Source organism: Solanum stenotomum, chromosome 2 (assembly GCF_019186545.1).
Source record: "Solanum stenotomum isolate F172 chromosome 2, ASM1918654v1, whole genome shotgun sequence".
In the NCBI taxonomy this organism is placed as follows: Eukaryota; Viridiplantae; Streptophyta; class Magnoliopsida; order Solanales; family Solanaceae; genus Solanum; species Solanum stenotomum.
The window spans coordinates 23,985,401-23,998,732 of record NC_064283.1 but is presented as its reverse complement, the minus strand read 5'-3'; the positions used below and the strand labels follow the sequence as shown (position 1 = coordinate 23,998,732).

Sequence of the window (13,332 nt, the reverse complement as noted above, 5' to 3'; positions counted from 1 at the left end):
TTGCAATTGGAATGGTGTTTCTGGCATTACCAGGAGGGCAATTTGTATGAAATTGTTGATAAGTTTTTCTTAAGAGTGTATTGTATTGCTTCAGAGTAATTATTGAGGGTTCCTTGATGGAGACAAAGAAACCAAGGAACCAGAGGTTCACTGTGCCGCTCAGAAATTATGAATAGAAGGTTATGCAAACAGAAATTTGTTCAATAAAATAACAAAGCAATTCAGTTTAACAAAACAAACAACACTTGTTCCTCGAGTACACATCCTAAGAAGCATTTTCTTTTCAGGGCCTAGAATCATAAAAGAGGAAGATGACTTTAACAAATCTCAGAATATTTAAGTGCCCTTAGGGTGACATGTCGAAAGGCCAGACAACCTTTAGATGTATAAGCTAGGTAGATACCAAAAGTGAAATGCTGTCTTCTTTATGTAAAGAAATGACAAAAAAATAGACATGAGATAGAGAAGATCTTAGTGATGAAGGAAAAAGGGAAAAACAGGGTCAACTTTCTCATTCTTGCAACATATTAAAGTACTACTCACAAGTTCAAAATATCAAAATTGTCATGATGTGAAATCAGTATACTACTTGAGAGGGCAAGAAAATAATAAACACGAGATCAACAACTGCATAGAAGGAGACCTGGTGAGATTTTAGTTTTGCTGAGATGCTGCGTGGAATCCTGACAGCCTCTTCCCCCTCCTCCCTCACCACATTAACTATGTAACCAGTTTCAATATCACCAAGCATTTCCAAGCTACCAGTTTCATACGAGCTTTTGCTACAACCCCCAGAATCCATGAACATAGTCTTGCTTGAAAATTTTGCTCCCAGAGATTTGAGGCGTTCTTGGCGTTCCTGCAAGTATACAGGCATTAATAAATGCCTTGAGAAGCAAGCATTGACAGGAAAATATGTGATTGCTAGGAATTTTACCTTTTCAATTGCAATCTTCCTTTTTGTCTCCTCCCCTAACTCAGTATCATCCAGGATTCTTCTAATTTTCTTTTTAGGCCTTCTCTTGGTGCTGCTTCAAGAAAACATAGTCCTTCCATTATTTTATTATATTAAGAAACATAGTCCTTCCATTATTTTCAGTCTATTTTGTAATACAGAGATGAAAATGGTAAATGCGCTGGAAAATAAGGAGGCTCATCAACCATTATAGAGCATAAATCAAATATAAAACCATTAAGTCTATTTGGGTGCAACAGAATTGGACCTCCATATATGAGGCAGAAAATACCTTTTTTTTTTCAAACTAACTGTGCAACAAAATGCTCCAGAAAAACTCTCATTGGTGTCATCAACAACCACGGAAAGAGAGAATACGATAACAGTAAACACATCAAGCATTAATACTCCCTCACCACAACACTTCTCAATTCGAACGAGACACAGCATTTTCCAAAACATGGGTGAAACTGCTTAAAATAAAATCTATGTATCTAGAGAATGCAAACTTCTTTTGTATTATTAATATGATACATGTTAAGAGTTCATGAAACTAAGAGTAGCTCGCTCAGGAACACATGTTGTATGAGCTTAATTGATTGCCTTAATCATGCAAAAATAGACAAAATTAGGGCAAATTCTAAAGATATGCAACTTAATGATGTAGGGATACACATTTATGATTATTAAGTACATGGTGTACCTTTTATGCTCGTTGATATCAGCATCTGAAGCATCTGAGTTATCTGAATCCGTGTCTGTATTTGAATCTACCAAACCTTGAGACTCCATGATCTTCTCCAACACTGAAACCAACGGATGCAGGATACTTGGGGAGCAACAGCAGCATTGCCAACCAGATGTTTTAATTCCTGATAAAATTTCTTCACCAAGGTTCCTCCTTATACACACACTACAAAATAACCTTTTGCATGATTTACAGCTTAACAGATCACTGCAACGCCCACACCATCTGCAGTAGCACTCTGAGCAATCAACATCCTGTACAATGTTAACAAGATGTAGAGTGAGAGAAACAGACCACTGTGAATCATTACATCTTGTTATTGACTGAATTTAAAGTCAACGAACATTAGTAAAAAATAACAGGTAATGACATGCATATCCCTGATTGCAAATATCCAACACTATAGCAATATCTTAATGCGTCTAAACAGAAACTGAATTTAAAGTCAACGAACATTAGTAAAAATTAACAGGTAATGACATGCATATCCCTGATTGCAAATATCCAACACTATAGCAATCTCTTAATGCGTCTAAACAGAAACGCAGCTAAAAAAAATTCAAAAATGCTATTAACACATAGATTGCATAAAAAAAACTATGCAATCTATGTGTTAATAGCATTTTGAAAAAATAGCTTTACTATAACATAGATTGCATAAATTTGAAACTATCTTTATTGTAATTAAGCAAGGATGGTTACAACTTACCTGCATCTTTGTTTTCATTGAAGATTTGCAGTCCAGGCAAAGTACAACTCTCAAAAGAGGATGTGCATGAACTTCAATAGCCACTTTATCACAAGCAGTGCAGCGAAAATTTTGCTTCTCATTGCATACAGGAAGGGAACTAACTGGAAGCACATTATCTCCATCCCTTTGTAGATTTGATTGATCTTCTGTCTCGCTCAAACTACATGTAGGAGACAACATTTTCCCAGGAAGATCTTCCTCATCACTATCTGGTGTAATGATCCGAGCCTTTTTACTTTGAGGCTCCATTTCTTCAGAGTTGTGTAAACGTTTCAATCCTTTGGCCTCAGCATCAATTTCATGTTTAGAAACTGTGGCATCAATAATTGATGTAACTTCATTGCTTTTTGGCGCATCCCCATCATCAACGGTGGGATACTCTTTCGTGTCTAAGCCAAAATCTTGAGATAAATAACCATTAGTGTCATCTGTTGTATCTTCCTGTATCTCCTCCTGGTTGACATAACAGAGTACCAAATGAAGTAGAATATAAAATAGGAAAATCCAATAACTATGAAGGGGTCATAGAAAATTAAACAGCCAAGCTTGTGCAATCAACTACTTTTCTGACTTGATAGAAGATTTTGCATAATCGTTGTTACCTTCACCAACATTACTGCCTGAAGAAGAAGACTTAAGGTACACAGTGAAAAAGAAGACCTTGATAGTTTTTAGTACCGTAGTCATATATAATCAGAACAATGTAATTTTGGATAGCACACCCACTTACATACATTTCCTATATAAACTCAAATGAGTAACACAAAGTTCAGGTTAGCATTCAACCTTTTTTCTTTATCCAATTATGATGGGTACACAACGCTAGCTACTCTTCAGAACTTTTATCTTCTCATTCTTCTATCCTTATTTTAATAGAGAAAACACTAGCCCCCAAGGCACTGGTTAAGTGGTAAGAGCACAGCACATGATGTGTAGATAGGCACAAGCCAAGGGCTCGTGTCTTACCACAAGCAAAAGCCTGGTATTTATGAGGTGAAGGGTGGAGGCCCATCTTCCCCCGAGTTTCAGACCATGTGTCATTGGCAATAGGTGATTTCTCGATTACCAAAAGAGAGAGATAGAGAAAGAACACTAGTTAGTCCCATGCACGTTGTTAATAATTCCAACCATCGTGTTGACAAAAGGCACTTAAGGATTTAGAAAGGGGATTCCACCATTGGAAACTATATCTTCCTTGAATTTCAACATTTGAGGAGAAGCTCAATTGGTAATGTTCATCTATTAGAAAAAAGCAAGTTATTTATGGACATGGTTTTTGGGTAAATGGGCATCAAGAGGTAAACTATAATCCAAAACTAGTGGTTTCATCTTTCAATCAATATAAGTAAACTAAATTATAAGTTGAATCAATGATAAAGAGTTAGAAATTTGAATCATTGACAATTCAAGGTGATGAAATTAGGAAATTCTTCATACTTGAATGAGGTAAGGATACGCGAGAATAGCAAATTGTGGACTAATACGGATTGAATCTCCTTGGTAGTTAGCCCTAATTGAATACAAGGTAAAACAATTGGGAATTCGCTTATAGCTTGTCCTACGTAGATAGTTATGATATTTTTCATATAAATAACACTCAACTTGATATTGACTGATTCTAAATTGTTGAACAAGCAACTGGTTAGCCTATGAACACGAGTTTGGGGCAAGGAAGCTAGTAATGTGAGAAGGCTCTTCTTTAGCTTGCCTTTTTCAACAATAACATGATTCGAAAATTGTTTTCCAGCATTAAATTTATTTATTGCATTGGGACTAGTAATATAAATGATCTGTCAATTAGCAAAAAAAGATTATTTTGACACATGAGTTCTGCTATAATGTAAAAATGTTGAATATTCGCATGAGATATCATTTATGGTTATTCTTCATTATTATGCTATGATCAAGACATCAAGTAATTTTGAAAAAATGCACATATACAAGTTGATGTGTATGTTTGTATCAAGTGTATATTGAGATACTTATAATGGGTAGCAACATTGCTAAACTACCATTATTTAACAACAGAGATTGTTAGGCCTAGTGCACAATGTTGATGATACAATGTTGTGCCTTCAGTTTTGTTTTTTGACACTGGTAACTTTTTCTATATATGTTAGAATCCGAATCTTACAAGTGTTGTAGCAGTCCCATATTTACAAAGTACTACCTACATCTATGATTCTATGATCCTATGTCTATAATGAGTCTAAAACATCAATGATACAGACAGGATCATTTAAAAGTAACTGATTACACCAAAAACACAGTAGCAAGATGCAATTAAGCTTAATCTATTGCATATTGTTCTCTATGCTCTCAAAACACCTAGAATTCCTCTCCTTCCATATTGTCCACCAAATGCTTGCTGGGACTATCCTCCACCTGCCTCTATTCTTGGCCAACAACCCAGCTTGTTCCCAGCTTGTTAAGGCCTCTGTAATTTTCCCAGGCATGCTCCATGCTATTCCTCTGAGGTTCAAAAACAAAATCTCCATAGTTGTCCTGTGATTCTACAATGTAGGAATAGATGATTCACAGTTTCTGCCTGCTCCCCACACAAGAAGCACCTGGGGCTTAAAATTATCCCTCTTTTCATTAGGTTCTCTTGGGTAAGCACTGCCTCCTTTGCCAAAAGCCACACAAAGCATGCCACTTTATATGGTATTTTGGTTTTCCAAATGTTCTTCCATGACCAACTGTTTAATTGTTGGTTGTGGTTCATTTTCCTGTACGCTTTGCTCACTTTGTATGTGCCTTTCTCATCTCCCTTCCACCATAGTTCATCTTCATCTGTTCCCAACCCACTGAATTGCTCAATCTTGTTGATGAAATCTGCCATTCTTGGTATTTCCCAATCATTGAATTGCCTTCTGAAGTTGAATCTCCATCCCTCTGTTGTCCATAATTCTGCCATGGTACTCTGTTGGTGTAGTACTAATGAGTAGATATCTGGAAATAACCTTTCTAAGTTGCCTTCTTCATGCCATTCATCTTTCCAGAACCTAGTTTTAGCCCCATTGTTCACCTTGATCTTGAAGAAGCACTTCAGTTCATTCCAGAGATCTCTGATGGATCTCCAAAAGTTAACTCCATAAGGAGTTGTAATTTCCTTAGTCATCCATCTGTCTTCCTCGGATTGGTTGTTATGTTTTATATATAGCTCTCCTGTCACTTAGATTTGATGTTCTTGAGCTGAGGGTCTCCCGGAAACAGCCTCTCTACCTCCACGAGGTAGTGGTAAGGTCTGCGTACACCCTACCCTCCCCAGACCCCACCTAGTGGGATTCCACTGGGTATGTTGTTGTTGTTGTATCCATCTGTCTTCCTCCTCATACTTAGCTTCTATGACTCTTCCCCATAGTGTTTCTTTATCATTGGCATACTTCCATAGCCATTTCATTCTGAGTGCCTTACTATGAATATCCAGATTCTTTATCCCCAAAGATTCAAACTTCTTGTCAATTATTAGAGATTCCCATTTGACCAAGTGGTAGCTTTTCATGTCTTTATTTCCTTGCCACAAAAACTTCTTCCTGATTCTGTCTAGCCTACTAATGATTTTTGCTGGTATAGGGAACAAGGAAATCATATAAGTTGGCAAGGAATCTAACACAGAGTTGATGAGGTTTAATCTACCCCCTAGTGATAAGTACTGTCTTTTCCAACTTGCCAATTTCTTCTCACATTTTTCAACCACATTGTTCCAGATTTCGTTAGACTTTGAGTTTGCTCCTAAAGGCATACCCAAGTACATCGTTGGCAGACTACCAATCTCTCCTCCCAGAATTGAATTTAGGGATTGCATGGTTGTGACCTCATTGATAGGATAAAGAAAGCTCTTTCCCCAATTGATGTGCAATCCTGACATCCCTTCAAAGAGAACCAATATCACCCTCAAAATTTTGATTTGTTCTTCATCTGCATCACAAAAAATGAGGGTATCATCTGCATACTGCAAATGAGTCACCTCCAGATTATCCCTTCCTTCTCTTGCTACATTGAAACCTCTCAACCACCCATTCACATTTGTTGTTTTGACCATGCTGTTGAGACCTTTCATTGCTAATAAAAATAAGAATGGTGACAAAGGATCACCTTGCCTTAGACCCTTTTGCGCCTTGAAGAACCCTGTTGGTGAGCCATTGATGATAATTGAAAAACTCACAGTGGATATGCAAAATTTTACCCACTTTATCCACTTTTGTCCAAACCCCATCCTATTTAGCACTCCCAATAGATAGGCCCAATTGACATGGTCATAGGCTTTCTCTATGTCAAGTTTGCAAAGAATCCCTGGTTTTCCTTGCTTCTGTCTGGATCCCACCACTTCTTCCTTAGCTACCAAAACCGCATCCATGATTTGCCTTCCTTTAATAAAGGCCATTTGTTGTGAGTCCACCAGTTTTGCCATCACTCCTTTTAACCTCTCTGTGAGTACTTTAGAGAAGATTTTGTATATACTACCTATCAAACTTATTGGCCTGAAATCCTTTAGCTCTTTGGCACCTTTCTTCTTTGGAATGAGTGTAATAAAGGTAGCATTGAAGCTCCTTTCAAACATGTCCTTTTCATGAAAATTATTAAAAGCATTCATTATATCATATTTCACCACTTCCCAGCATTTGATAAAAAATCCCATGGTAAAACCATCAGGCCCTGGTGCCTTGTCTGTAGCGCACATCTTTAGACATCTCAACACCTCTTCTTCCTCAACTTCCTTGCATACTCTCCTTTTCCTCTAATAGAACTGGACAGTTTGGAAACTGGTAAGCGGGTCTCCAATGAACTGTTTCTGTATATAGGCTTTGATAAAATTCCACAATCTCCCCTTCAATTCTAGCATTCTCCTGAATTATTTCTCCTTGAACACAAAGTTGGTCTATACTGTTGTACCTTTTGTTAGCATTGGCAACTTTATGAAAAAACTTAGTATTCCTGTCCCCCTCCTTTAGCCATAGTGCCCTTGATCTTTGCCTCCAAGAAATTTCTTCTTTCTTGATCAACTCTTCATACTCAAGCAAACAATTCACCTTTGTTTGTTGTCTCTTCATCTGTAAGCATTCTTATCCCAGCAAGCCAATTTCCTTAGCAAAGTGTTCCTCTGTGACCCAAGATTCCCCTGCTCACTTTTACTCCATTCTTTGAGTTTGTTCTTTAAAGCTTTCATCTTACAGGCAAGAATGTAATCAGGTCTTCCTTCATAGCTGAAGCTATTCCACCAACCTTTAATTCTGTCTATAAAACCCTCAGTACCCAACCACCAGTTTTCAAATTTAAAGTAACTCTTCTTTTTTTGCCAAGATCCCCCTTGTAGAGCAATAGGGGTGTGATCAGAAGTAATCCTTTGCAAGGGAATCTGATTCATATTATTGAAACTATCATCCCAATCTGCAGAGATCAACATCCTGTCAATTCTTGAAGCAGCTTCATGGAGGTCCCCCTTGAACCATGTGTATTTTGCATCTTCTAAGTGCAGGTCAATAAGATTCATATCTTCAATAAAATCTGAGAACTCCTTCATTCCCTTTGTTCTTCTGGTGCAGTTTCTTTTATCAGAAATGTATCTGCATACATTAAAATCCCCACAGAGTGCCCATGGCCCTTCTATAAGTCCCCTAACCGACCCTATTCCTCCCAAACTAATCTCCTTTCTATATAACAATTTGGAGCATAAACTCCTGTAACATGACAAAAGAAATTCTGGAGTTGAGCTTCAAACTTGCAAGTGAGAGTGTATGATCCTATTTCTAGAATCTCTCCCTTCCATACCCTGCTATCCCACAACATCAATATTCCCCCTCTTGTCCCACTAGCCTCCAAACAAGCAAAATCAACCCATCTACCCAATTGTTTAACTATTTCTGTCAAGTTCCCCTCCAATTTTGTTTCTTGAATGCATATGAAGTCTGCATTCCAGCTACCCAACATACTCCTAACTAATCTTCTTTTGTCCCTGCAATTTAATCCCCTCACATTCCATGAAACTAGTTTAATTTGCATCATATAGATTGTAAACTGTTTCTCCCCTTATTTCTTTCCCCACCGCTTTTGAATTTCACATCAAAAGCTACTAAACTCTTTAATTCCTGCTCCCCTTTGAATCTTGTTTTCCGGCACATTGCATTTGACTCCATTCCCCTTGCAATTCTACAACTGTCGACTTGCAATAGTAGTTCCAATGCTTCCTGCTCATGTCCCTGGAAATCTGCCCCCAACAATTTGCCTAATTTCAACAAGTTTTGTCGCACCCACAGTGAGGTTTCCTTCTCTTTCTCTTTAATAAACAACTGAGGTTGAACACTCAATGGTTCTGCATCTTCAATGTCCCAATTTTCCTCTGTTTCTGTTGTGTTGTGCACCACGATGTCATTCCCATCACCTTCCTCTCGAGATACCTTCTCCCTCGAGTTCCTCTGATTTCCTAATTCTACCAAAACGTTGGTAGAATCTTCTTCCCCGACCTCCTTTCTGATGGTTTCGACACTATCTGGTGGAGCCTCCTTGTCCATTGTACTTTGCATGGCTGGTCGATCAAAGCTTTGTTAGAAGGAGTCATTGATAGCCTCAATTAAAACTTCTGTTTGACAAGCACTTGGCTGAAGTGTTATGTCATTACTTATTACTTGGGCTGCAAGATCAGACCCATCTTTGAAATTAAATGAAGAAGTTTCTTTGGGCTTCTGGAATTGGCCCAAAAAATTTAAGTCATTTAATTTCAACATGTGCTCCTCATGTGTTTCAATGGGACCATTGGATCCAGCTGTATAAAGTGAGACCACCATGTGATCTCTGACACACAAATCCTCAAGTAGGTGGGATTTCTGAACGGTTAGACTTTTACCACAGACAATCTCTTTCTTTGTCTTTTGGGTAAACTCATGGACTGGGTAATTACTTGTGTCATCTTCTCCAATGACTGCATTGTGCAACTCCGGCAGACATTCAAATCTAGGTTTGTTTTCAACCCAAATCGTGATGACGAAAGTGATGCCATTGTGGATTATCAAGACTTCATTTGGCACACTTCTCCCTTCGTTAGCCACTAGAATTCTTGCCCACTTCAAATGGTTCCTGGTTTCTGTCTCCTCTTCCTCCTCTTCTGTGGCTACCCAACCCCCGCAGATTTGACCAATTTTGTAGAAGACCTTGTGAGACCAGAGATGTAGTGGAACCCCGACTGCTCTAATCCATTTTGCTTTCTCAATAATGGATTTCGATGTGCATCCTACTGTCGGTGACCACCTTACAAGATTGAATTTCATATTCCTCCAGCTCCATTGACCTTTCAAAACTTGTTCAGCCATATGTTTGTTGGGAAATTCGAATAAAAATCTATCATCATACATCTCATATATATTGACCCCAAAGGTGTTTTTCCAGGCTAGGTTGGACCACTTCTTTATATCCGCCAATGTAGGTTTTTCTTTGCAATCCTGTTCTATACTACCAACCAAACATCTATTCAGTAGTCCTTCCCCTTGAGGGTCTGAAATTTCATCTATTTCTATTCTACCCTTCTTGCTTCTCACATCTGTTCGCGAATGGTCTTAGAAGGCCATTTACTTTCTTGTACAGCTTTAGCATAGGGGTAGTTGGTTTCTGTCAATCTTGGAGGGCCTACAATCTCTTGCGTTTTGGGGGCATTAATGAAGTTCTCAATCCTAAATGCACTATCACACCAACCTGCATTTAAGGCAGTTTCCAGTAAAATCAAGACTGATCTTCCTCCTCTATTTAGTGACAGAATGCTCATAAATCTTCCATACTCATTCTGTTTCCTTGTACTAAAATGTTCAGCATCTTTCTCTGTAATTTTCCATCTCCTCACTACCTTCTTCTGGTCCTTAGAAGCTTCTTTGAGTGTGAAGCAAATCCACTCCATGATCTTGCTGCTTATCGAGGTTCTCCTCATAAGTCTGCGACTCCTTTCTACCCATTCGTATCAGGTTGAGTTTCCGGAGTTCCATCTCGTAATTGAAATAAATCCTATTCTTGTCCATTGCTAGAATAGCGAATCACCACCGTACTGGTTTAGAAGAGAAGAAAAGGCAAGGGGATAGCTAAATCAGAAGGAAATAGCTTAAGGAGAGAAAGAAAGCTGGCTGTTTCCGGCAAGCTGCCACCGGAACGTGGTCAAAAAAAGAGGGTCTCTCTCTCCTAAGAAGTAAGAGAGAGAATGTTTTTGGGGAGTGTGCCAGAGAGCATTTTATGTAAAGATATTTTGGTTTATTTGCAAGCTTTAGTTATGTGCCTTCAGTTTTAAGAGGACAAGAACTAGCAACTAGTGTTGTACGCACCAAGACTTAACTAGACAGCTACATTGACGACTACAGTGACAATGGCCTTGGCTTGTAACTTGAGATGTAAAACTATTTCAATGAAACTGCAAGTATTACTTGTGTTAATTAATATGTAATGTCAACTTTTACCCCATGTTACTTTGATTTGGAAGGAGCGTGTTTTTCATATTGTATATGTATGTATATACTAATCCCTGACAAAACGGCTATGGTTAAGCTATCCACTCACCTGCCGGTGTGACTAACCTCCTCTTCTCATTATTTACAGATTCCCCAGCTAATGTGGGTACTACCCCAAACTTGTGACCGCTAGTAGAGAGTTAGTTCCCTCAGAGTAAGCCTCACACTTGCTACGCATGGGCAGTATATTTTTATTATTTTGTTAGACCTTTCCATTTTATAATTTTTGGAATTTCTGGAGTTATGCTTTCACTAGTCAGTCTTGAAGATCCAGAACTGATTATACAAGTCTGGTTTTTGTTGATTATTGAAAAACAATTGTTATTGCCATTGATTTGTGTTGTGGGAATAAATGGCTGATAACACGATGGGAATGCTCTGGGTACAGAGGACAGTATCGGACTTTTGTTGTGAATATGGGTAGGCTGGCTAGGTGAGCGAAGCTTAAGCACCATTCACAGCACAAAAATTGGGTGGCGATGTGAAGTCTGTCGGCTTCCTCCATGAAGTAGTGAATTTCCAGAGGTCAGATATTTTGCTCATAATAGTTCACACTCAAGTGCAATGGTTCATGCCCTTCACAGATGATACACTTCTAGAAACTTATTAGAAGCTAAAAAGATGGTTTAAAGCATGCTAATTACCAATTTCTGTCTGTTCTTGTGTCTTCTCTGTTTTAAACATCTCCTAAGCTTCAGATCAATTTTTAGATCATCTTCCTCTTTAACCTGGAAGACAGAGAAGTAAAAAAAGAATTGTTAACAATGGAATCAACAGCCCAGAGACAACACCAGAAGTTACCTCTCATCAGCTGAAAATTTGAAATAAGACACAAACATACATTGGACTCTTTAAAAGAAAAAGGAAAGAATATGTTTGGAGAAAAAAAGATAATATGAAAAAAAAAATGCAATGATCCAGCTCCATATTTTCAAGAAATGAAGTATCAATGTCAAAGAAAAGAACTAGAATATACCATGCACAGACCTTCTTAAACTTCCTCTTCTGCTCTTCAGAAAGATTTAACTCTCTTTCATTTGCAATGGCATCCGCAACAAACGGATCACCAGAACTGTCTTCAATATCATCAATCTCCTCAACCTGAGATTGGATTGCATATAAGATAACTGATACTTTTTAAGTAGTCTCCTAGACAAACTAAACAAAGATCCTCTGAAGTAAACGATAGCATATAGGAAACACAGTACTGTTATAATGCGGCAAAAAGTTTCTCGAATATAGAATACCATGTGAATATTTTTTGTGATCAAGAATACCATTGTAAGTTTACAGTATACTTGTTGTAACACTGGTATGAATCAGGAAATAATTTCATAAAATGCCCACTTGACAATTATGAAAAGCAAAGGGCAAAAGCACATTAGCACCAAGCATCCATCCCAAAGTAAATAGAATAACTTCAAAGAAAAAATACAAATTTTAGAAAATTCACAGATTAAATGGACATCATTTGCCTTGTTATAGATTATACTCCCTCTGTCCCAATTTATGTGGCACTTTTCGGATTTCGAGATTCAAACAAGTCTATCTTTGACCATAAATTTTTCATATATCTTTTCAATATTTTGAATTGTTAATTATGGTGACTTATAGTACTTTTTACGTAGTTTATAAATATACAAATTTCATTTCAAAAAATTTGAAGATTCCATGCGTAAATTCCTAGTCAAACTTAAATTGTTTTGGCTCTCGAAAAACAAAAAGTGCCACATAAATTGGGACAGAGCGAGTATTTCGTTATTCTTTTAAGGATCATTGACTGGTGAACAAGTTATACTAGGATTAGAATGTGGGGATTAAATAATGGCAGTATTATTTAACGGAAACGTTTTTATTGGTAGATGTTTGGTTCATTGGAATAAAACTGGATATACCGGATACAATATAGAACATGTGTTTGGTTTTACAAAAGAGTAGACATTAGACAAACTTGGCTTCCTTGAGAGACTTTGTAGAAGTGCTTTGGAAAAGAGCATTGTTGTTATTTATTGTTGTTTTTTTTTATGATGTTATTTTTTGTTGTTTTATCCAAGATTAGTTCAGTGAGATTGTATTTTGTGGTACAGATAGTACTAGGATTGCTTATACCAGAATAAAAAACTTAACCAAACGCATGAAACAAATAATCCCACATTCTATCCCGGAAATGTTATCCCTTATCCACATAAAGCAAACGGCTGCTTAGCATTCAATCTTTACTTGCTTTATGATAAAAGTGAACAACCCCTCAAGAGTCCTATTTTAAATCCTTTTCTACAATCTATTACCCTGTTTTCTACACCACTATCTTTCTGAGACTCTCAAGTTCAGGAGAAATATATTACAACAAAACATCTACTACTACGCCTCAATCGCAAGCAAGTTGGGGTTGGCT

The 13,332-nt window shown here is 37.5% G+C and overlaps 1 protein-coding gene across 1 annotated transcript in view; it reads right to left on the bottom strand.

Moving 5' to 3' along the window:
* LOC125854252 (protein CHROMATIN REMODELING 20) overlaps positions 1-13,332 on the bottom strand; it is a 63,634-nt gene that overhangs the window by 31,783 nt on the left and 18,519 nt on the right. The window contains exons 7-12 of the mRNA XM_049533747.1: positions 11,925-12,038; positions 11,582-11,665; positions 2,413-2,907; positions 1,659-1,957; positions 938-1,028; positions 644-859 (exon numbers count right to left, since the gene is read on the bottom strand). Coding sequence (XP_049389704.1) covers positions 644-859; positions 938-1,028; positions 1,659-1,957; positions 2,413-2,907; positions 11,582-11,665; positions 11,925-12,038 — 1,299 coding nt within the window. The remainder of the gene's footprint in view (positions 1-643; positions 860-937; positions 1,029-1,658; positions 1,958-2,412; positions 2,908-11,581; positions 11,666-11,924; positions 12,039-13,332) is intronic.